Source organism: Triplophysa dalaica, chromosome 10, assembly GCF_015846415.1.
Source record: "Triplophysa dalaica isolate WHDGS20190420 chromosome 10, ASM1584641v1, whole genome shotgun sequence".
Classification (NCBI taxonomy): domain Eukaryota; kingdom Metazoa; phylum Chordata; class Actinopteri; order Cypriniformes; family Nemacheilidae; genus Triplophysa; species Triplophysa dalaica.
The window spans coordinates 21589955-21614883 of NC_079551.1; the positions used below are offsets into that span (position 1 = coordinate 21589955).

Sequence of the window (24929 nt, forward strand, 5' to 3'; positions counted from 1 at the left end):
TAAAAAGCAAGTGCTCACCACGTATTGGCACAAGGGACAGTGTAACGTCTAGCCTTGTTTATTATGACTCATAAAACAAAAAACTTCAACATTTCACAGGAAATATTTCACTTGAAATGAAAAGTCTTCTGAGGGTACTGGATGTTTATAATATACTGGATGACAAAATATAATTGTGCCAACATTTATTTTAAGTAATTTAAGTAAGATTTTTATTTATTTTTATTAATTGACCTAATAAAAGAAGCAAAAACAGCCAATAGGAGCCTATAGGCTATAGAGCAGTGGTTCCAAATTTGGGGTACTGCAGGGGGCACATGAGAGAAACTGAAATTTAGGAATAAATAATGAAATCAATAAGTCAATAAAATTATGATAATAGTATTGTTATATGAAATGAGGACTACACAAATATGCATAAAAAAATAATTCATACTTTTAAAAAGCATTTCAATTTATGAGAGTAATTTTTTGATACCCGGACCCGGAATCAGGAGCATTGTCTGGGTGCGAAATAATGCAAGTCAGGAGAGGTTGCGGTTAAATGTTAAAGAAATGTTGATTTTCCTGAACTGAAAAACACTGATTTACCTTAACTGTTATGCCTAAGACTTAAGAGATTTACATAGTTGCATAAAGCTACACAGAAATGTTTATAAGCAATAAACCTGCTTGGGGGCATCAGATGTAATAACTGTCTGACTCTCATTTCACTGTATTTTAATGCAAAATGTTGTGGTCTGGTCAAGGGGTACTTGGCCTGAAAAAAATCATAAAAAGGGGTAGGGCTACTTAAGCAAAAAAAGTTTGAGAACCACTGCTATAGAGAACTAAATATTTGTATACAGACTTGTTAAAATAACATTTGTAGACAACACATTTAATGTAAAACAATTTGCTGAGGCACTTTGTAAAAGAACTTGTCTTAGCATTACTCATGTTATTACCACCTTAAGGATGCATCACCATGTGTAGTATAAAGAAGAGAATCGCAGTGTTTTAAGTGTGCAATATCAATAAGTGGATGTGTAGTATAGGATAGAATCACGGTAATATAAAGTGTAGTAGACCAATAAAGAAGAACATGAGTAGTATGTGGGAGTTCCTCAGAGTTCACTGCTCAGCTTTGTAGAATTCTGGAACTTTACCCAGCACCCCTCGCGCGCTCAACATGGAGGAATTGACGGTGGAGGTCCGTGGCTCCAATGGAGCTTATTACAAGGTAAATACACAATTGACATCGCTTCACCGTCTTTAAGGATTTCATTCGTCTTTAAAGACAACAAACACGGTAGACACCACAAGTAAACATTGTTAAATGCCTTCCTCGTGTACTTTTACCGCGTATAAACAGCGCACGCCTCAGTGTCCCTGTTAGCATTTAGCCGGTTAGCAGTCGCGCGTGGATAATGTTTGATTAAAAATTCTCAACAGGAAAAGATATTTGTCATTTTACCACGATTTTATTTTCTAAGAAGTTGTGCACTGGGGATAAGCTGACTGGTAAAGTGAAATAAACATGGCTGACTTGTCAACGGGGTTGTCAATCTCCGAGCTGTTATTAACATTCTTTAGTCAGACGTTTCGTTATAACCGTTATTATTGACTTTTATAAATACATATAGACACAATGTTTTAACGTCTTAATATTAATATAACATATAATGCATAAACCTTTATACATCATGGTCATCGTTTGTGTTCATTAGGTTGTGCTGTAATATTATATTAAAGCTCAAAGGGACCTACTATTCTAACTCATCTATTATAAATTGAACAGTGTTGTTAAAGAATGGTTTAGTTAAAGGTTTGGTTGTGAAATGGTTTACACAAACTATAAAGAAGCCATGAAGCTTTTTCCTATTTTAAGGTGTGGTCTGAAAATGTACTTGTAAGAGCATGTGATGATGTCAGACTAAACTGTAATTTATGGTATTTGTGATTTAATGTCCATCTATCCAAAAATATGTGCTTTAGGATGATCCAGTTCAACTTAGATTTTTTTAAAATGGCCTTATCGTATATAATGTCAGTAATAGTTTATAATGTCATAACCAGTCTCTCATTCCACTTTTAAGTTAGTATAATATTGTGAATTAATTCCTATTTAAGTGAAGAAGACCTTAAAGCTTTTAATCTAGAGTACGTTTGTAGTGAATGATGTAAGTGACCGAGTTAAAAGTCCGATTGAAGTTATTATTCTATCACGGTCTCACCCTTTGGTTATTTTGCACGTAGTGTTGGCATCCCTGCTTATCAGGATGCATGTCAGCTGTTCACTGTCCATCTGCAGCTGTCATCCAGACCGCGGCTATTTTACCACCGACTCTATTTTGAGATGGGATTTAAGACATCCCAACTCCCATTTTGGAGACGCAATTCAGAGACACTGTGATGCACTGCTTGACGTATGCTGACCAGCTCGTTTAACTTTGTTTCATGTTAAAAAATTGTGATTTCCAAATGAATGATTCTATCTCAAAGCCTTTTTAAGCATTTGTAACCTCTGAGTTTGGTGTAAGTAAGCTGGATCGTATTTGGTTACCTGCATTAGGATGAATGCAAAGTTTTTTACTATTCTATGGCCCGGTTTCAAAGACACGGCTAAGCTTCAACAAGGACTATGCCTTAGTTGAATTAAGATATTTATGTTTCTTTTATAAAAATACCTTAGAAGAATACACTACTGGCTGGGATCTCGAGAACAAACAATGGCACTGGTGTATTTTAAGATATTTCTGGGCAAGTTATATTCAGTTTAGACAGGTCACACTTGTCTGTGCAACCGGGCCCAAATATATATATATATTTAGTTCCAAATCTTTAGCACATATTCTTCATGTATAGTTTATTTTTTTCTACCAAGTCAAATCTATGAACTTTTTTTATGATCTTAAAGTTGATTTGATAGTAATTCTTAAACGCTTGAAGTTAGTTTTGAAGAATTACCTAGAATTAAATATTATGTTTTTATTGCCGGCATCCGTGAAGATAATAATGAAGTGAAGAACATGATATAGGTTTTGTTTTGTTTATTTTATTTTTATTAGCGTAAATTGACAGTTTGACAGTCAATTAACTTTCTTTTGTTCCTTTTTGTTGTATGCCAATAAAATGTAGGTCGAAACTGTAAAACTGCATTACTAAAATGTGTAAAAAATATTACAGGGCTTTGTCAAAGATGTACTCGACGACTCCCTCTCCGTTTCATTTGAAAACAAGTGAGTGAAAGCTACCGTTTGCAATCGTTTAACAAAATTGCTTGTAAAACAAAAGTTGGCAGATGAGCATTGTAACGTGTTTTTATTTTTAGCTGGCAACCTGAAAGACAAGTCCCCTTCGAGGAAGTGCGGTTGCCGCCTCCGGCCGATGCCAAAAAGGAGATCGGTGAAGAAGAAGAGGTGGAGGTGAGTAAATGTGTTCAGCATCATTACTGCAATATTTACAAGCTCTATACGCATCTCAAACAGAAAGTTTTTTCTGTTTAGATATACTCCAAAGCCAATGAACAGGAGCCATGCGGCTGGTGGCTGGCTAAAGTGCGCATGATGAAAGGAGATGTAAGTATTAAAATCACTTTCGGTTTCCTTTAAACACCTCGGAGTTGAGCTCTGGTTCACTTTCACTTTTGTTTCTTGCAGTTCTATGTGATCGAATATGCTGCTTGTGATGCCACCTACAACGAAATAGTCACGTTTGAGCGTCTCCGCCCAGTGAATTGTAATAAAGCTGTGACGAAGAACACTTTTTTTAAGTGCACTATTCCTGTCCCTGAAGATCTCAGAGCTGCGTGAGTAATAGCATCAGCATGAGGAAAATGGGTGAATCACATGAAACTCTTCAAATAGGAAGGAATCTGTTTTGCAAAACGTTTCAACAATTTTAGTGGTGCAAAGATTGCACATTGAACTGTTAAGAGAATTAAACTGCACTTTATATGCTATTACTCCTAAAACCACAGTATATGTTATAATACATTTGTTATAAAAAAAATTAATTTATTAACATTCAAGGGTGATATTTCTTTGTTCATTTATTTATTTCCAGAAAAATAGTAACAATATTATTATAATGAATTCTTCCGGCCATAAACATCCGATATTGTGACCGCCTTAACACGTGTATTATTATAATACTGTATAATATTGTCCTGATACCACAGTATTGATGAAAGCACAGAATGTATTATTTCTTTGCACGTCAGATGCCAGAACGAACAGGCCCACAAGGATTTTAAGAAAGCAGTCGGAGCCATTAGGATTGTCTACAGCAGCGAACAAAGTCAACTGGTTGTCATGGTTAGTTCTTGTGAATTCTGAACACTTTTGTTAGCAGGTTTGATTTTGACAAAAACTTATTCTACTCCTCTTAACACTTCCAGTCCATGAGCGAATCCACTGTCAAGCGTGTCTCCCTGCTTAGCGACATGCATTTACGCAGCATTCGCACCAAACTCATGCTCATGTCCAGAAATGAGGAGGCCACCAAACATCTCGAGGTAAATATGTTTTTCAGATGGTTTGTCTGCTAGAAATGTCAAATAGTGACTTTTGTGTATCTAAAAGATAGATAGCTCACCCATAAAGGAAAATTGTGTCATCACTTAGTCACCCTCAGATTGTTCCAAACATGTATATATTTCTTTGTTCTGCTAAACACAATGTTAGATATTTGCAAGAATGTCAGTAATCAAACATATCTCAGTTACTGCACAAGTAGGAAAAATAAATACTATGGGAGTCAATGGGGGATGAGGTCTGTTTGGTTACGGACATTCTTCCAAATTTCTTCATTCCTGTCAGTCCCTGCATGATCTTGCAATTGCAGAATTTATCTCATAATCAAACAAACTTCTCAACATCTGCAGCAACTTGCAATATTTTGGTAGGGATGTCATCACATTGTGCATTTTGTCAAAACCTGATCCAATAGTAAAGCAGATATACTTTTATTTTAGGGAGATAGAAAGGGTCTGTAACACTTGCAGTTGGGGAAAGTGTTACAGCTAACAACATCTATTGACATCCATGTAAGAGGTTCACGGCATAAACTCATAAACGTTGTCGGAAACTTTTGAAATGTTTGTGTACGCACACCAGTCTGTTATCGCAGGTACATTTCCACAATCAATGGGTGGGCCTTTGCGACTTTCAGCGGCCAAGGTTTACAGACCGTCGGTATGAGTCTGCTGCACGCATTTCAATCAAAGGAAATGAATAATGAAGAACCCGGCTTGCCATTTCAAGTAGTATTTTGAACTCTGTCTGAACCCCCCCTGCAATTTTAATCGCAAAATCGGAATAAATCCGCTGCACGATCCTGTGGGGACTGCTTTGTGTTTATCAGAACAAAGACATTTATACAGAATTGGAACAACCTGAGGATGAGTGAATAATGTCATAATTTTCATTTTTGGGAGAAGTATCCCTTTAAGTTCAAAAGTACAGAGTAAATTTACTTGGCAACTGATTTGAGTGTATAACTTAGAGTACAAAGCAGCTGGCCTCAGCATTTCAAGAGGAGTTTATGGTGAGAGAAGACCTCATGGGTCTTGCCATTGGAAGTCACGGCAGTAACATCCAGCAGGCCAGGAAAGTGCCGGGAGTGACCGCGATCGAACTGGACGAGGAGACCGGAACCTTCAGGGTTTACGGAGAGGTGCGTCCATTATGTTAATCCAATAATGTATATCCTTTGTAATAAATCAAATGAAATGAATTCGAGACATTCTTTTCAATGTGTTTCAGACTGAAGAGGCGGTACAGAAAGCGAGGAATTATCTGGAGTTTCTCGAAGATTCTGTTCAAATTCCTCGCAATCTTGTCGGTATGTTGCTTTGTTTTCTCATACTTTTTGTCTCTTTTTTTATCTACCTAAAGGCCGCATTAACTAGAGTTTACAATCAATTTACTTTTAATAAACATTTGTTTATAATAAAACCTTGTCTTAACTGGAAAAAATGTCAATGGTTCATGATTGAATTTAATGTGGAGCTAATTCAAATCTTTGTGAATTTGCATATCAATAATTAGCTGAAGTTGTTGGATGAATACTCACAATTTTGGTACAAATCTTGGCTTTGTAGGAAAGGTTATTGGCAAAAGCGGCAAGGTTATTCAGGAGATCGTTGACAAATCTGGAGTGGTAAGAGTGCGCATCGAAGGAGACAACGATAACAAACTCCCTCGACAAGAAGTAAGCCAACACTTTTGACTTTTTTTTCGCAAAAGCATCCCAGAATATACTACACACCTGTAATGCATAACATTATTGTTTAGGGTATGGTGCCATTTACATTTGTTGGAACAAAAGAAAATATCAGCAATGTGCAGGTCCTACTGGAATACCATATTGCTTACCTGAATGTGAGTATTTAGAAACCGTACTCAGCAACTGTGGTATTAAAAGATCTGGGATCTGTTTGAGAAGCTCAAGCACTTGTTTGCGTTGCGCAGGAGGTGGAACAGCTGCGACTGGAGCGGCTGCAGATTGACGAGCAGCTGCGTCAGATCGGGGTGGGTTACAGGCCTGTCTCAAACCGACCCGCTGACAAGGACAAAGGCTACACCACAGACGAGAATGTCTCTAACACCTCCCTTCATATAAACCGCTCGTACACCAGCAGGGGCCGCGGCAGGCGGGGTCCCGGATACACGTCTGGTTACGGTAGGCGTTTTATTATCCAAACTTTTTTAACAAATGATGAAAAGTAAAAAGTATATTTCAAATGAGGAAAATGCGGTCAGTTTTCAGGTTTTCTTTTAATGGATTGAAAAGGGGGGTCGCTTGGACTTGTTTTTGAGAAATTTAGCACCTGGTCATTTTACACAAGGCTCATAATGGTGGAAGTGTTGCCGGTCAGTGTATAACTAAGTGTTCATGTGGTTAACAGGCACTAACTCAGAGCACTCGTACTCCGAGACAGATTCTGAACGTAAGGATGAGCTGAGTGACTGGTCCCTGGCAGGAGAAGAGCTTGAGCGAGGCCCCAGACAGCAGAGAGACAGCAGGAGGAGACCAGGAGAGGGAAGAGGCAGAGGGCGCGGAGGACCCGGGGGCAGAGGGCGTGGCTCAGGAAGAGGGATGTTCAACTCCATTAGCTCTGGTATACTGGCTCCCTTGCAAATTGTGCTTCCACACTTCAATCAATAACACTTACATATACAGTGAGGGAAATAATTATTTGATCCCCTACTGATTTTGGAAGTTCGCCTGCTTACAAAGAAATAAAGGGTCTATAATTTTTTTCGTGGGTTTTATTTTAAGTGACAGAAAAAAAAGTATTTGATCCCCGAGAAAAAATAACTTTGCACTTGGTGGAGAAACCCATGTAAAACATTTCTAATAGTTGGTCACCAGGTTTGCACATGTGTCAGGATACATTTTGGTCCACGTCTATGTAGATCTTTAAGGTTTCTTGGCTGTCGCTCAGCAGATTGGAGTTTTAGTCTCCTTCACAGATTTTTTATAGGACTAGGGTCTAGAGACTGGCTAGGACATTTAATGTGCTTCTCTTTAATCCAGTCAGGGGATCAAATAATTATTTCCCTCACTGTATGTGTATAAAAACCTTGGTTCCAAAATGAGAACTTAGTTTTAAAAATCTTGTTGTTGTAATGTTTTTATTGTGTTAGTAAGTGGAACCTTTTTAGTTATTATGGCTTCAAACAAAACAAACCGCAGATTGATTGATATTCATTGGAATGCACAATAAAAAATCCTATTTAAAAAAAAAAATAGTTATCTCATTTTGGAACCAAACACTTCATATATATAGTAAAATAAAAACATGCTAGGTTCATAATACACGATTTACGTTTAATGTTGTGCCTAAAAATAAGTGTCATTAAAATTATTGCTTATAGTTAGAGTATTGAACAAACTTTATGGAACTTTTGTATGTAACTCACGTTATGCCCTGTTTTGCACCGCAAAGATCAATGTTCATTCAAATTGTGCGGCTTATGAATAGGTGTGCTGTTTCTTTTCTTGTCAGTTCTAAAAGATCCAGATGGAAATCCATACAGTCTGCTGGACAACACCGAGACCGATCAGACAGCAGACACAGATGCCAGTGAGTCCCAGTTGAACACCAACCGCCGTAGACGCTCCCGACGCCGCCGCACCGATGAAGACACCACGGTTATGGATGGCATGAGCGAGTCAGACAACACCTCTCTCAGCGAGAACGGTCTTGGTAAGATAGCGTGAGAATATTTGATTCAGTTGCATTCCTATGGCACTCTTGACGATTTACATTGTTCAAAGCTTTACAGAATTCATTTTTCCGCAAAACAGTGTAGAGAGGAAGACAAAAGGAAAAAAATGACTGGGAACGGGGAAAGATAATATTTAGAATGAGAACTAAGAACAGCAACATTTTAAACATATGGTAAAATATTTAATAGCCTGTAAAATCACTACAGATATTATTGATGGTTATAATATTGTAGGAGATTTTATATTACAGATTGTAAAAACAATTATGAGCCTAAAGAATTGTAAACTTTGTTTAAACTTTTAACATTGATTATTCAAATCTAACCGACTGCAGTCAATTACACATGCATTTATCAAGGACAAATCACAGAGATGGCTAAAACGTTCACCAATATCTAAGGTAGGATCTCCACAAATCTTTTGTAGATGATGGTGAAGCTAAACCACAGCGTCGTAATCGTAGCCGCCGTCGTCGTTTCCGCCCTCCTGAGGAGAGGCAGCCAGGTAACCTGTATGAATTAACATCAGGTGTTGCATGGCACTTCCTGCCTGTTCTGACCCAAACCAGGCCACCAGATGTATCATAACTCAAGAGTCTGAATGGATGAATAAAGACATTTGCTGGAGATATGAACACATTGCATTTTGGGCAAGCAAAGTTAAACTTGTTTTTTTAATATTAGATTGTGAAATTACATTTTAAAATGTTGCTCTATGAATGGTGAATCCACTAATTCAATTATTTTGTATAACTGCAGCATTAACAGCAGTTTATAAAGCTATAGTGTTGATTTGCACGGTTTTCGTTAATGTGGTCTCTCACCCAAGTGGAAATTTACATTCAGCAGAAGCTTTTGTCCAAAGCGACTTACAGAGAGTTCAGTGAGCAATAAAGCGATATGGAACGGTTAACACACGTGAATATTCTGTCGTCGTTTAGGTTGTTTCAAACCTGTGTGACTGACTAAACTTGTGGTACACAATCAGCATTTTTAAAGAATATCTGAGTGGCTCTTTTTCATAGAATGAAAGTGAATGGTAACGAGCATAAAACGAAAGTTGCCCACGTAACTCATTTATAGTATTAATCATTTAAGTTTTCTTTCAAAAAGCTTTATGAGAGGAACAATAACAATCTTTCACTCTCTCAAAGTCAATGATGTTAGCATTGTTGACATCAAACATGCCACCATGTCATAAAGATTTGACATCTCAAAGCATCACATGAATTTAATATAACAAGTCTTTGTTTTTGAAATGGGACAGTCTCTTTCAGCTTGCTATTTTCATTTGTTATTTGAAAAAGGGCTGTGTCAATATTTTGAATTATTCCAAAATTCACATGCATTTTTATGACATGAGGTTGTGTAAATAATGACAGAATGCTTGGTTTTTTGGTGAACTAACTCATGGAGTCCTATTACCAGTTTGTTTTAATAACACCCTTTATGCACTGACCTGATCATGTACTGCACATGTAACTTGTTTTTAGCTGTCTAGGCACACTTTTAAAAGATCTCTTGCAAATCAAACCTTTTGTGTGTTGCAGTTAGTGTGGCTGACTACATATCACGTGCCGAATCTGAAAGCAGGCAGGGAAACCCCAGAGATCTGAAGAACAACATAAAGGACATGGTAACTACTTTAACATTTATCGACATGAAATCAAATTTGATCCTGATTATGTTTTGTTGTTTACAAATACACTTTAATTGGTCATATTGTGCACTATTCCTTTTGGTTGTATTATACTGTGTTATTATAAGATAGTTTGCTTCAAATTGTATGTTTTTTAACCATTCCCATTCATCGGCAGGGTCAAGTAGAGTCCATATCAGAGCACAGCCCCACTACAGCTGTGAGCAACGGCCCCAGCACCAAAGAAGAGCCGAAAAATCCTTCACGAGCTTCCGCCGACGAGGCCACGTCAGCTGTTGTCAACGGAGTCTCTTAATCAGTTCGATTTATTACTCGAAACTCATAACCTTTACAGTTTTACAATAGCGCTTGTACAAGTTTGCCAAAGATAGACGTATGGACTTCCACATTCTCAATTGCACTTTTCAGTTCCTTCACTATGGGACAGATAATAAATCTGAAAAAATTATGAGACGACAAAAAAATTAATCACACCTAAGTATGTTCCTGATTAGATTTTGTGCCTTCAGAGCGTAGTTTCAACATTGTGTTGGCTGGCTATAGAAAAATAATAATTAAAATAAACATGTCTGAAATGGCGATTACAGAAAGACTCCCAGACATCCTTAGCTGCTTTTTGTTACTTTTAATATGCAACCACTTCTTACGTTGGGGAGGGGTTATGGGAAAAAGGATGTTTTGCACTGAATAGTCATTTCTCGACCTTTAAAAGTAATGTTATTCTGGAAACTGGTCTGTATAATCAGTTCATTTTAAATGCTGTATGTAAAAAAACTTTCTGTAAGATTAAATTGGCTTCTCATCCTTTGCCTGTTGAGTTGAAACTGTGGCAACTGAGACTGTTTTGGAGCCTTTTTGGTTTATTTATTTTAAAATGTACAGTATTTAAAATTAACTACTAAGTCGTTTTAACACTAAACTGCCTGAACTTCTTTAGCACGCAGGTGACATACTTGGACTACTGAAAGATCAATTTCCAGATGTTCTGTTCTGTAAACTACGTTTGTTAGTCTTTATGGTTTTTTTGTAAAGATCATTCTGGTTGTTTGATGTGGAATATGTTTTGTATGCAGGTAGTTCATAAATAAACATTTGCTCTTCCAGCCAATTTTTCAAAGTTGATTCATCGACTAGTGTGACTTTTTCCTGTCTTGAAATTTTTAAAATATAGTTTGAAATATCATAATCATTTGACTGTGACATTTTTGAGTACTTTAAAAACAGGCTATGAAACTTAAAAGTATTTTGGGATAATGGGTTCAACATTTGGTGTAACCTTCCTCACAAAATGTTTCCTCTGGTCTAATTACTCGACATCGGTCAAGTTATTTTTATGTTTAGACTTTAAATAAAAAAAAATTTTATAGCCCAAACCACAGTATTCTAACATATTAAGGTGACACGAATCAAAATTGTAATAATTAATTTAATTATTGCTATTCACACTGTCATCAAAAAAAAAAGGCTTTCATCATACAACAACAGGGTACTGTATTTAATTCTTCTGTAAGAATTCAAGTGCATCCGCCATGTAATGAAGACTATTTCTTTGATTGTCCATCAAATAAATCTTTAGCCTCATTTATTTTTGCTGCGAGATACGGTGATCCACCTGCCCAAGAAACACACAAATAAAACACTGGCTTATACATACTGCATGGTTTTATGCTTTTTGAATGATAGATATAAATGAAAAGACACCTCACCTCGGTCAGGATGGTTTAAAATCATTAGTTTTCGGTGTGCTTCTCTGATCTTGATTTTGTTAGCAGTAGGACTAGTGGAAAGAGAATACACGTATTTATATGCACAAGTCATTTGCTTGCATTGGAATAACATGTTTTTGTGTTAAATCAAGCAATATGTAACGTATGTGATGATGATCATTGTTTAAAAAAAACTTGATCTACCTTATACCAAGAATAAGGGACGCTTCTCGCCTGTTCATCTTTGGATCAAAACCACCTCTGTAGTATCCGTTACCAAATGCCTATGAAAATATCGAAGGCATGAAATAAAATGACTTCAATCGATTCATTGTGATGAAGAAATTATTAACTCGTTTAAAGAAATATCACTTGCAGATTTGGACGCTTCCAGAGCTTGTTTCACTTGTGGTTCCATATGTTTCATAGCTTGCATTGCATAGCGACCTGCAACAATGAATCATTAGAGGACAAACCCCAAAACAATCAGCTTTAATTAATGATCAAATGTATATTGCTATATAGATGTAAATCATCATCAAGTTTTTCTGGAGTCCTACCTGCAAACCCTGCTGCTGCCAGGGTAAGGCCCACGGCCACCATGGTACTAGTCTAAAACACACCATAAAACAATAACCCTTGATTGTGCAATCTACATTAATTGAGGGGCAATTTGCATTATTCAGTGCAACTACACATCATACATGTCAATCATAACAACAAGTCTTATGTCCAATCCACAGCAGTAAGTATTACAGTTACATTGCAGTTTGCCAGTTCTCTGTTCAGTGACTGAGGAGAATGTTTATGACACCAGATATTGTGAAAAAAAAGATTATATGTTATTGATAGAGTAACAATAACGACATTCATCGTGTAAAATAACAAGATAAAGTACTATTATATCAGCTGTGGGTTTGTGGAGTTTCACCTGCAGCTTAATTTCGAATGTCAATGTTAAATGATAGTTTCAATATGCAGCCAATTTCACTTATTTGAAACAATCCTATACAATTTAAAACGCCGTTTTTAATATTATCATTTATAATAACCACATAACTGAAAATGTGTGCCAGAAATGGCACTGAATGTCACTCCATCGGTTAGCAATAGGCTAATGCTACCTCTGATTTGCGTCTAAAATGACGCAATAAACACAGGCATAACACGACAGTGTGCGTGAAACTTAAAGAAAAGATACGTACCATTTTATCTGCTACAAATCTGCTATTTGATCGCCAGCAATCATGTCTTTATTATATCATAATTCAGTGCTGAATGTCAGGATCATGTGGTGTTGTTATGGTGACTTCTGAACTTCAAACAGCGACCTGTCGCAAAACGAACCTGTGTGTCGCCAACTGTCGTAAAACATCATTTAATATTGCAAAGTATTTGACGTAAGTCTCTTTGTATGGAAATGTTTCTTCAAATGGATGACTTCGGCTAAATAATGAAGAAACACCAGCAGAATAACAGTCCAGAAATGATGTGAACTACACCAATACTGTTTAAAGCATCTCAGGTGAGCTCCCAAGAAGCTAGTGCTACCTGATAAAACGACAAGATAATCTTTTATTAAAAATTATAGACAATGCGTGACTACACTGAAGAAGATCATATATAGCAAAGTTTTGATTCATTTATCATTTTTAGTCACAGAAATGTATTTCCCCTGGAGTGAAAGTCATTGGGGAATGAGTTTACGCTAACTCAAACTGTGATGACTTTACATTCAGGCAAGTCAAGTTTATATATTTTATATATAATTTGTATTATTATATATGACAATACAAGCTACAGTCTTGAAAAAAACAAGTTTTCTATTTCTACATACGTGTTTATATAAAACAATAGTTTTTGTTTCATTCTGTGTTAAATTTGGATTAATTCTGTGACATTTTCCCCAAATTCCCAATAAAAATATAGTTTTTTATTTTAATTTATTTGGAGAAAATAAGGGACATAAGGGTCAAATTGACAAAAAAGACACAATGTCTGCAGATCATGAATAAAGGGACAAGTTAAAGGGATACTTAACCCAGAAATGACAATTTTGTCACCATTTACTCACCCTCAGATTGTTCTTAACCTGTATAAATGTCTTTGTTTTGGTGAACACCAGAAGAAATGTGGAAGAATGTCAGATATACCCAGCATTTACTGCCATAGTAGGGGATATAAATACTATGGGAGTCAATGAGGGGTGACATTTGACAATCTTCCGGATATCTTCATGTGTGTTCAGCAGAACAAAGAAATGTATACAGGTCTGGAACAATCTGGGTGAGAAAAGTATTACAGAATTTTCATTTTTGGGTCAACTATACCTTAAATATTCCATCTAAACATCACAATTCTAATGTTTTACATGTATTTAAATAGGTTCAGTTAAAAAATGAGTATAAGATGGAATAAGCCAGACTTTTTTCACAGCTCTCTCTCAGTGTTTCAAATAGCCATGGCAATGTAATTCTTGTTTTTTTTCTTTCTGCTTAAATGAATCCAACAGTTGACTGGAAAAAAACACAATAAATGCAGAAATATCTCCCTAATACTTTCGATTGTCAATTTCAGCAGGATCTAGCGCTTATTTTTAGTAATGACTGTTGCTTATATTTACATGCTAAATAAATGCAGGTCTTGGCAATATATAGGGGTTAGGCAAATTGTTTATAGGGGATAACATAATGTCTTTATAGGCTTTTGTGAAAAGTTTGGGTGATCGTTTTTTACTATTGTCTAGGTTGCATGCCACAATGTTTAAACACATTTCGCCAGAACAGGTTGTGTTAAGCAGTGGTTAAAGAAATTGGTGAAATAGGCGACTTTTGTCCAACTAGGAATTGTTTCCACAATTAAGAGAAAAGAAGCATCTGCTATTAAAAAACATAGTAATATCTCTTATTTCCTTGATGTTTACAATATTTTGTCCAACCTCTGCATGGTTCCTATACTCAACATTCTTTCACATCACTCCAAATTGAATAAAATAACCGCTCACTACATCAAGTACACCAATTTGCGCTGAGGTCCCGTTTACCTCATTGAGATTTATTTTACAACAATAAACACCTAATACCTTAAAATCTTCTGGCATCGATCGACGTTGGCACAAGTTTTTGACCAGGCTAAACCATCAGTCCCAGAAAACATCCCATCGGGATAGATTTCACGCCAGGAACACAATGAACGTTCGAGGGTCCTAATTATTGGCCCCGTCATTTGCATAATTACAGAGTTTTTTTCACAGGCGAGGGCAGTATAGAAATTGTAAATTGTAGTGGACGGGGTTTCAGTCTGGAAAAGTCAGGTTTAATGACACACGTGCGTCGCCTGCAAGCTACTGGCAAACAGAGCGGAGTTTCAATAGGATTTGAAAAGCTAACAGTGTGCAAAAAATGGGAGTTTTGCCCCCAAATCATATGGAATTACAGTGGCGGGCGCATGTGCCGCGTCTCCACACAAAAAGCCCAGAGGAAGCAGCTATTTCTGTTGGTTTTATTAAACCAACCAAGCAATTTAATTCTTTTGTTCAGGAGAGTTCTACTTCATTGATTAACAAAAGCAGGGATATAATTTTTTCAGCCTTTTTGAAAAGCCTGAAATGTCAAGCCTTTTAAAGCAGATTATTCTGCCTGTGTGCAGTGAATGCAGCCCGGGTAACCTTTTGTCTACAATTAAATATTCCGGCATAAATATAAAAGAAAATCAGAGATGGGGAAGATTGACTCAGGAGAGATTGGCGAGGTAGATCCTCACACTGATAGTGCAAACAGCTTGCTTCTAATTAAATATGCCACCGAGTCTCAAAGCATTCGCTTTCCGCCGCAGAGAGGGGAAGCTGCTGAGAATGTGAGGAAGAAATGTATCGCACCATCTCTCCGGCCGTAGCCTTCCTTTGGGCATCTCAAGGTATTTGGGGACTTTTTTTGCCTCTTTTGTTTGTTTGCGGAATTATTCGCTTTAATGGCAAAAGGGTATTCCTTCCGGGAGGCGCTTGAATGTTGAGTGGAAATGAAAACTTTATGGGCTTGTTTATGATGCACACTTTGATAATTGGGCTTGACAATGTGACTTCGGGGACACAAGATGTTTATTTGCTATTCGCTGAATAGTTGAAAGAGTGCTTTGGGGAGTATTTTGAAAGCAGGCTCTTTTCATAATTGTTTACTTGTTTTGGTGATGGGGTTTTTCCCCAGTTGCTTATCAGTTAACCCTAGAATGTGCTTTGAGAGTTACTGGCTGACATTGAGAACTGAAATGATCTTGTTTGCTGTAGTTTTAAATGAGACTGGTACATGTTGCTCTGGGTGATATAGCTTTTTAAAAGATGGAAGATTAAGATCAAGGAAAGCAGTTATTCACATTATTATAGCCTACAATGACAACTTTTAGTTTCACGTGTTTTCGCACAGCTGATCTGAATGGTTATGTGTAACATCTAAACATATCCTAAATATGTTTTGATAATTGAATTGTTTGTTTTTGCCATTTTCCTATATTCAAAAATGATACACTCTTTTATTCCAAAAGACGAGTTTACTGCAGTAGTTCATGGACAATTGATTACAATATTATGTAGTAAACGTCTTTAAAAAATATTCATCTTATTCATTAAAAAACTTTGGCTTGAAAATATGCTTTTGTAAAAAGTCTTCCAATGATTTAAAAAGTATTCAGTGTAATAGTTACGCATTATTTTCACAGACTGTACAGATAAATCTGTCACTTTTATTATTATTCAGAATTAAGCTATTAAAATACATTTCCACACTAACTTAGATGACATAACACAAGACTGATTCCAACTCCTTTGGGTTTTGAACACACGGCCACAATATTAATAATAAAAGTGACTAGTATGACGTTTATGAAGACAGTCAATCAAGAAAAACCCAGGTCACCCCCCTGCTGTCTATATTTGAGGGTGTTTTGATAAGTCTCTCTTTAAACAGATATTACTGAACTCTCAGCTGGAGTCCAGGTCCTGAAGGACTCACATTATGCTGAATTTTTGCTAGAGACATAAGACTGCCACGTGTGCAAAAACGAAACAAGTAATATTGGAATCAAAATGGTATTTCTCTGCAGCCACGCAATGTGCTTCAGTAATCCCTTTTACAAAAGCACCTCAAATCATAATATTTGATAAAGCCTGCCAGACTTGATGAAATATGTAAATATACTGCCTTTAATTAGTTATTGATTTTTATATTTGAAGTAAATTTTTGACCATAAGTATTTACAAAAATTATCGGCACTAATATTTAAAAGTGTTAAAAGTGTTTACGTGATTTTTTATGAGTGATTTTTTTGAAAGTTAGTGTTTCTGGGTAAAATGATGACATACCATGTACTTTATTTTTTTGTGTTAAGCAGGTAAGAGCTAGAAGAATAGTGCCTGTGCGTCATCATGGCATCATACGGGATCGTACATAAAAAAATTACCCAAAGCATTAACCACATAATCTGTGTGCAGACAAAGTCACTTGCTTTAGGCGTATCACAATAATTTTACGACAAAAAATATTTTCTATCTTTTTCCCTAAATTTCCCTGTGGTAAAACCAAACAATAATCTTCAACAAGTAATAAATAACATTTATTATTAACAACAATAAAAATAATATGTTCTTTTGAAAAGTTTATTATCGTAACTTTACACTCTTAACAATTCTGTTAAAAATCAGTAATTTTCCTGCAGCTGGGGTGCCAGTAAAGTACCATCAAATATTTTCTTGTAAACTAAAGTATTATCGTTTATTATTAATAATCGTTAAGTAGTAGTTTATCGTATTTACATTGTATGTAAAAAATGACAATAAAATTCGGTATTTTTTTTACATTAAGATCATTGCTAAGCAATGTATCAACTTGCAGCTTTAATGATTGTGTGGTTATTAATGACAACACAATCTCATGGCAGTTTGTAACTGTTTACATTTTAGCAAATGGGTGGCTAATTCCTGGTAAGGTTTAAGGGGCGGGGCTTCATTATTACATTTACATTACATTTACATTTAGTCATTTGGCAGACGCTTTTATCCAAAGCGATTTACAGTGCACTTATTACAGGGACAATCCCCCTGGAGCAACATGGAGTAAAGTGTCTTGCTCAAGGACACACTGGTGGTGGCTTTATTGATTTTTTTAATAATCGTATACATTTATGTGCGGTTTAAATTGTACTATTGTATTTATACCCATAACCACCTTGTAAAAAACATATTCCTGTTAGACCAGAGTGTAATTAAGCCTTTTATGACAGCTTCGAATACAGCTCACAATCAAAATGTGTATTTGGAACTATCCATTTTTAGTAATGGATTTTAGTAATTTTCCATCTGTTGGCATTCTTTGCATCCCCAGTTAAGTCTCGAGATCTTAATGTCTTAAGATATTTCAAGCAAAACATTTCACACTTTTTTTTTGATATAGCCTAATTGCTGTAAATAAATTAATAATGTGATATGTATACAGTGACTGTATGTTTATCCAGTTTCACATGGGAACTTTTGTATCTTGTAGACATTTGTCTAGTGCATGTTCGACTAGACTAAAACCATTCAATTTAAATACAAAATAAAGAAAACCCCACAATAATACATCCTGTGTGAAAAGCTCATAGGGACAGCTACACAATAGAAATCAGGATGGTGTGCTACAAGGGTGTTATTTATGGGTTTGCAAAGTCACATCACTTCTGCTGCATCACTCTGAAGTATGCATCCACTGACCAATGAGAGTTGACAGAACTCAGTTGTGTTTTTTGAAGTCCAGTTTCCACTATTTCTGCTGGGATACTGGTCTTATGCATCAAACAACACCAGAACTTTTCAAGCTCCCTAAAGCAAACCCACATTCTTGATGTGTAGCTGACATCACCACAGCTGTCCCTCAAAAGGACACGTTGGGGCCCTGTATGATTTGAAATGACTCCAAATCTTCCAATTCCTGGCAGCGACGTTTGACCTCTACTCATTCAGCTTATCAAAAGCTCATGCAAATGTAGGCGAGGGCAGAAGTCTGTAATTATAGGAATTAAATTTGTCGCATCTGCTCCTCTCGCAGTTTGCACTGTCGGTCGGCTGTAAGCGAATGTCTCTCAGGTGGCCCATTGAATCACACATCCATTCAGCTCTCTTGTACAGGATGTCTCATGTGGACATTTCTCTCTCTCTCTCTTTCTCTCTCTCTCTCTCTCTCTCTCTCTACATATATATATATATATATATATATATATATATATATATATATATAATAGGTTTATTAAATTCTTTCACAGTGAGATGTCAGCACATTTTCGCTTCTTTGCCAAAGGAGATACATATTTATGACACGCAGAAAGTTTACATGTTTAGCACAGCCCTTAAAGTTGCCTTGAACCGCCGGAATAATTGTTTGTCTTTTTTTGTGTTCTTGTAGTAGAGCATAGCACTAGTGAGACCAAAGTCATGGGTTTGACTCCCAGGGGACATTTAATGTGTTTATATATATGTGTTTATATATATATATACAGTGTATTTGTTTATTCATGACCTGCCCAAGCCTTTGCGGTGCCCTAACCAGAATTTTATTTGGAGGTCCCCCTGTGCCCTCAATACAATCGACCTTTGACAATGTTTGATTATTTACACGCACACTTAAATCTAACAATTCTATAAGTTGTAGTTGTGTTTGGGATGTTATAAAAACAAAAACACATAAACCTTGTATTACAAGTGTATTGTCAACATTTGATAATTTCATTACTTCGAATTTTAACTGAACTTTAAATGAGGTAGTAGAATTTATTGTTCAATGCATTTATCTATTTGCAAAGATGTTTTATTTTAACCACAACCTATAAACACCCTTTTAAAGCCACACAGGCCTTGAGGATTATTGAATCTTTAAAAAAAATAGGGTATTTACTTGATAACCATTCAATTAATTTACAGTATGCACACAAATAAAATTCCAAATAAAACGCTGAATTGACAGATAATAATAAATTACATATTTTCATCTAAATCAGCATTTTATCGTTTGCATCAGTAAATACTGTCGGATGTGCAACATTTATTTTGTTAAACAATAAACACTTGTCAAATATTGAATGTTAAGTCACTACAGTATGTCATGTGTTGCACAGCACTCTTTCAACTTTAAAACTGATTTTGAAGTATCTTGCTGAACTACAGCTGAAGACGTGACTATAGCTCCGTCTTCTTTGATTTGACTGGTCACTGTTCAAGTTTAAAGATGTCCAGTGTTGGGTGTAACTAGTAAGTAATTAGTTACTGTAATTTAATTACTTTTCCCTTGAAAAAGTAAAGGAAGGGATTACTCATATGTTTTCTGTAATTAAAATACAGTTACTTTTGGTGTAATTAAACGAAATACTTTGTTAAATATATGCGTGTGCGATAGCGTAATTGACTTCCAAATTCAAAGTCTTACTTTAAAATCTGTGCTTTAATGTATAATTCTCACATTTGTAATACTTTGGTCAGTTAATAATATTATTTGAATTGATTCAATAAGCCGTTTCATGTATATTCTTGAATCACTTCACTAATCAAGGTTGATGTAGGATATAAAAAGTAATTAGTAATGAGTAACTAAATACTTTTTGGACAGAGTAATTTGGACAGTAATCTAATTACACTATTGAATATGTAATGAGTAACTAGTAATTAATTACTCATAATATTTCTTTGTTGAAAACCATTAAGATTAATTTGATATAGCTTTATTTGTTCATAAAAACAGATACCGTGATAACATTGTTACAGCAAATTATATTGGCTACAACAATAACTATGACGTAAAAATTCAATATTGTGACACCTCTAACCTGTAACTGCTAAGAATTGCTAAATAATAGTTGCAGTTGTTATTTCCCATGTACACAAAGAACAATATTCTCAGAACATATCTTTTTCAAATGTTTCAAAAAGTCGTATGAATAAATTAAAGTCAGTGAATAATCTAATAATTAGAGATGCATATATAAAATTTCTCCACCGATAGCGATAGTTATCTGCCTAAACCGATTCTTAAAGGAGTCATATGACAAAGCTAAAACGAATATTATTGTTTGTTTTATATGTAATGCAATGTGTAAACACGGATTAAGGTTCAAAAGTGCTGTATTTTCCACATACCGTGGATGTTTGTATCTCCTCTTGGCCGCCTCTCTAAAACGCTGAATTTTCACAAAGCTCATCGCTCTGAAAAGCGAGGTTTACTATGAATGGCCAGTTAACCAGTGCGAAGTGATTGGTGGAATACTGCAAGCCTGTGATGGAAATGTAACGCCTCTTACCATGTTTGGAACATCAGGTTCCAAAGCAATTTTACTGACAGGTCGCCCACCTTACTTGGGTATACATTTGGGCGGTCTTAGTCAAATCACACCCTGAACTGACATAGATTTGTGGGGCTGTGGTTACACAAAGCTTTCCAGGCAGGTCTGGGTGAGCATTCGCTTTTAGATAGAATGCATCTTTTGTCCCCACTCTTTAATCTTTGCAATTTTACAAAATTGTCTAATCCATCCATGGGCAACTTACAACACACAAAAGACACATATGAACCCTTTAAGATTTCTTAACTTTCTGAATGTTATTAATTCTTCTAACGTTCTAACTTCTAACATATAAATATTGAACATCAATCTGGTGATGTTTCATAACCTTTTCTATATACAGAGGACAAATTCATTGGATTTTCCTGTCCTCTTTTGATTTACAGGATATATCGGCCCTGGTCATTGACTGTTCATAAACAATTGGCCGACACTGTAAAAAAATGTTTTAATGGCTTTAACAATTATTGGCTGATATATTAGTGCACCTCTACTAAAAATGTGTCTAGAATACCCCAACATTTTTTGAATAGTGTAATAACTTAACAATTGTATGTAACGACACAATGCATTTGCATCCATAATAATAGTAGGAGATCCTAATAGATACAAAAAAATATATATCATTAATAATAATTCAAAATAATGAATGGTATATTTTCTGAAAAGTGTTACCATTGGTTGTTATATCGTTGATTAATCAAACTCGATAAAGTTTGCCAAGTGAACATGTTTAGCACAGCCCTTAAAGTTGCCATGAAGCACCAGTAGAATTTTTCATCTCTTTTTGTGTTCTTGTAGTAGAGCATAGCGCTAGTGAGACCAAAGTCATGGGTTTGACTCCCAGGATACATTTAATGTGTTTATCCTTACCAACCTTCACAGCATAGCTACACATATTTCTCAGTATGTGCTTTCTTGGAATCAAACCCACAATTTTTTGTGCTGCTAACACAATGCTCTACCAATTGAGCTACAGGAACTGTTCAAAGTATGAACAAGTATGACAATATTATGACCATCGCTGAAGATTCTGCACTTGGTGACGTGTTTCTGCAGACCTGAATCTTGAATCTTCAGTTGGAGCTGAAAGAGCCTCAATACAAGCACGAAATAGCGCAGCCCAACTCTCCATTTGTTCCCACTTCTTCTTGCGACTGCCACAGCCTGTAATTATCTACAGCTGAAAACAAGCACATGCTGAAATGCCCATCGGGCCATAGAAATAGAATTATAGCCCGCGTCGCTTTCCTTTCTCCGCAGAAAGAATGCGTCTTTTTGTGAAGGAGAATGTGCGTTTAGTTTACTTTGAACTGTTTCGGCGAGGGGGGGCTCTCGGCAGGCCGGCCGCGCGCCGTCGTCTTTGTTAAACGTCTCGATGATGGAAAATTGATCAGGCTTGATTCAGAGGATTCAATATATGCCCCCCCCAGTCTATTGTCTAGGTGAATTGCACATAGTGAAGGGCCACAGGCAGGTTGCTATTAATATGACAGCCTACTCCATACCCAGCTATAATTTCTAATGAAATACCTAATCTTCATGATTTTGATCCGGGCGAGTGATAGTGTGGATGAAAAGGAAGGCTGAGGCGTTTCTTTGCGCTTTTCCGTAGGAGAAATGGCAAACCGATCATTTTTGTCAAGTTCTTTTTCCGGAGCCGACTGAAACGCTCGTGGATTGCCACAGTTTAAAAAGGCACCCAGATAAAGCCATTCAAGGCGCTGAATGCGGACGCCATCTGTTTTTTTTCTGTTTCCTCTTTTTTCTTCTCCTTTTTCAATCCTTGTAATCAAATTTGAGCAAAATCAAATGGAGAAGGGGGGGGCTGTTTCAATGAAAGTACCTTTTGTTGGGCTGAAACGAGCAAGTAATTTACAAACTGCCCTTCCTTTGTGTGGGAGGCTAAAGGAGAAAAGAAATCAGTAGCTTTTAAAGCTAGGCCTCGCTGCGACTCTGCAGATAATGAAAGCCGTCTGTGTTGTGGGCTAGAGAGCATTTCAAAGGCAGGCCTGAATCAGGGTTACACAGCTAAAAAAACCTGCGTGTATTTGTTTTGTGGGGAGAGCAAAGACGGTCTGCGGCGGGGTGAGTCGGCGAAGAAGGACGCCTGCTTTTTTACTGGAAGCCCTGGAGGAGAAACTGCTAGTGAACATGCATTTGGGAATCTAATAGGAGGTTCTTTGCTGTAAAACTCCTTATGGATGGAGACGCCGAAGTGGGAAGCTGCTACTTTTTCCCGGTTGTTTCAGAGTGGAATATTCCCGGAAGGTGAGTCCCTTGGGATTTCTTTTTTTGATGACGGTTTGGGGCTTGTCTGTGCCAAAATGTAAATGAGTTTTTTTAAGGATGAGCGGTGGTTTGTGGCTGGGTGCAGGAGTGTCATGTGCATTCACTCGGCTGTAGAGGGCAGAGCGGGTAACCTCTTCATTTAGGGGCTTTCACTGAAATCTCTTGGGCATCTGCAAGAAGCAATTTACAGCTCAATATGTTGTCAGTTTGGGGTAAAATTAACGTAATTATGGCAAATTACGCATAATGATCTGATCAAAGTTGCAAAGTTACTTCGCTTGCTCGGCGTTGCATTTTAAAAAATAATATCGAGACATAGTTTTGTAAATTATTTCTATTATTTATCTATTTTTGTGCAATGAATAAATCATTTTAGAAGTGTGATTGATAAGCTTTTTATATAGAGAGAAATGTATTGTCTGAATGGCACAGAATAATTTTTAATGCGTATGCACACCATGTGAATTACCTTCCTATCGCAGAAAGTTTTCACTTTTATTCCAATACGGCAAGTTTCATTGCAGTAGTTTCACTCTGTCGCCTCCGTTAACAATAGAATAACTCCACAATATTCAAATGAGCTGTTCGGTGACTCTGTTTATTGAAATGTCAAAATTTGCACTGGAACAAAAACTGCGAAATTCAATCCGAGTCTGAATAGAATATTAAAGATGTCGACTCTCTACCGCCACCCTCAAGCAGCATCCGAGTCGGGCCGCCCATGGGAGAGTTAGTCATTCATGCAGAATCATTCAGTGTTGTACATAATGCATTCTGGAGTCATTCATGTGCACATTACAGCGGGAATTATTGCGCTCTATAGTCTGCTTGATGCAATCTGTATTGAAAATGCACTGTATAATGCCTTTTTTTCATTTGCATGCATATTAATACCTTACTTTACCAAGTTAAATAGAAAGTTAAAAAAACATACAAATTTACTTATGAATTCTACTTTAATTAAGTTAATGACTAACAGTATACATTTTTTAATTGATCAACATCTTTGTATATTTTATATATATTTATGAAAAATAAAATTCTGGTTATTTTTAAAGTATTTACAATTGTAATATTTTGCACAAGATGGTCATTTTGCATTCTTCTGGAAACGGATTCTCAGATTTCGTCGTCACTGTGGACACAGCAATAAACACTGATAAATTAGTGAGCTTAGCATTTAAATGTGTGTAACCATATGTCATCCGTTTGCGTTTTACGTGACCAGCCGAGGTTTATCGGATAAATTTGTCTCAATTATGTGTCATGAACGCATCCCCCACAGGGCTGACAGTACAAATCACTTAATGGACTGCTATGGGGGGTGAGAGGGTGGGTGGTGGTGCTGATTGACAATTACAACCCAATGACCCATGGCGATGTCAACTGCTGATAATCATAACCCACAGCTCATTTCCACCAACCAAATGCCTCAACCCATACACGGCTTGACCATTTGATCATTGGGTCATTCCGTACTAATCGAGAAGCTTGCTAATGCTCATATAGAGTAGGATAGTGTACTGTTGGACTATAATTATGCAGATTATAGTTGCATATTAGGTTGTTGCCATGTACCAAGGGATAGGTCAGAATTTAAATTCTTTCTTCATTTATTCACCCTCATGTCATTTCAAACCTGTATGACTTTCTTTCTTCTGCAGAACACGAAAGAAGATTTATTCGAAGAATGTTGTT

The 24929-nt window shown here is 36.4% G+C and overlaps 2 protein-coding genes and 1 long non-coding RNA gene across 4 annotated transcripts in view; 2 read left to right on the forward strand and 1 right to left on the reverse strand.

Annotated features, from left to right (window-relative positions):
• Positions 1 to 1082: 1082 nt before the first annotated feature.
• Positions 1083 to 11001, forward strand: fxr1 (FMR1 autosomal homolog 1). Of its 2 annotated transcripts, XM_056759558.1 has the most exons (17): positions 1083 to 1222; positions 3169 to 3221; positions 3314 to 3407; positions 3489 to 3560; positions 3642 to 3790; positions 4205 to 4298; positions 4382 to 4498; positions 5488 to 5658; positions 5748 to 5826; positions 6086 to 6195; positions 6279 to 6365; positions 6456 to 6666; positions 6893 to 7105; positions 7997 to 8197; positions 8647 to 8724; positions 9770 to 9855; positions 10037 to 11001. In XM_056759558.1, the coding sequence occupies exons 1-17, from the start codon at positions 1172 to 1174 to the stop codon at positions 10172 to 10174; spliced, it is 2004 nt and encodes a 667-aa protein (XP_056615536.1). In that variant the 5' UTR covers positions 1083 to 1171; the 3' UTR covers positions 10175 to 11001. The 2 variants fall into 2 exon arrangements, with proteins under 2 accessions (XP_056615536.1, XP_056615537.1); XM_056759559.1 differs by lacking the exon at positions 8647 to 8724 and having other exon boundaries at positions 1085 to 1222.
• A 290-nt stretch (positions 11002 to 11291) lies between these two features.
• On the reverse strand, positions 11292 to 12932 carry dnajc19 (DnaJ (Hsp40) homolog, subfamily C, member 19). Its single transcript, XM_056758596.1, has 6 exons — positions 12791 to 12932; positions 12146 to 12197; positions 11962 to 12032; positions 11790 to 11869; positions 11586 to 11656; positions 11292 to 11491 (listed from the first exon to the last, which is right to left on the reverse strand). Exons 1-6 carry the CDS (start codon positions 12791 to 12793, stop codon positions 11421 to 11423), a joined length of 348 nt encoding a protein of 115 aa, XP_056614574.1. The 5' UTR covers positions 12794 to 12932; the 3' UTR covers positions 11292 to 11420.
• A 47-nt stretch (positions 12933 to 12979) lies between these two features.
• LOC130429804 (uncharacterized) overlaps positions 12980 to 24929 on the forward strand; it is a 112715-nt gene continuing 100765 nt past the window's right edge. Inside the window, exon 1 of the long non-coding RNA XR_008907692.1 lies at positions 12980 to 13110. This is a non-coding gene — a long non-coding RNA (uncharacterized LOC130429804). The remainder of the gene's footprint in view (positions 13111 to 24929) is intronic.

What these genes read in the sequence shown, in the direction of transcription:
- dnajc19 (XM_056758596.1), bottom strand. An exon ending in CTCTGGAAGCGTCCAAATCT is followed by an intron (nt 11,870 to 11,961) that starts GCAAGTGATATT and finishes ATATTTTCATAG; the next exon opens with GCATTTGGTAACGGATACTA. An exon ending in TCCCTTATTCTTGGTATAAG is followed by an intron (nt 11,657 to 11,789) that starts GTAGATCAAGTT and finishes TCTTTCCACTAG; the next exon opens with TCCTACTGCTAACAAAATCA.
- fxr1 (XM_056759558.1), top strand. Translation starts at nt 1,172, where the DNA reads ATGGAGGAATTGACGGTGGAGGTCCGTGGCTCCAATGGAGCTTATTAC. An exon ending in AATTCCTCGCAATCTTGTCG is followed by an intron (nt 5,827 to 6,085) that starts GTATGTTGCTTT and finishes TTGGCTTTGTAG; the next exon opens with GAAAGGTTATTGGCAAAAGC. An exon ending in CGGATACACGTCTGGTTACG is followed by an intron (nt 6,667 to 6,892) that starts GTAGGCGTTTTA and finishes TGTGGTTAACAG; the next exon opens with GCACTAACTCAGAGCACTCG.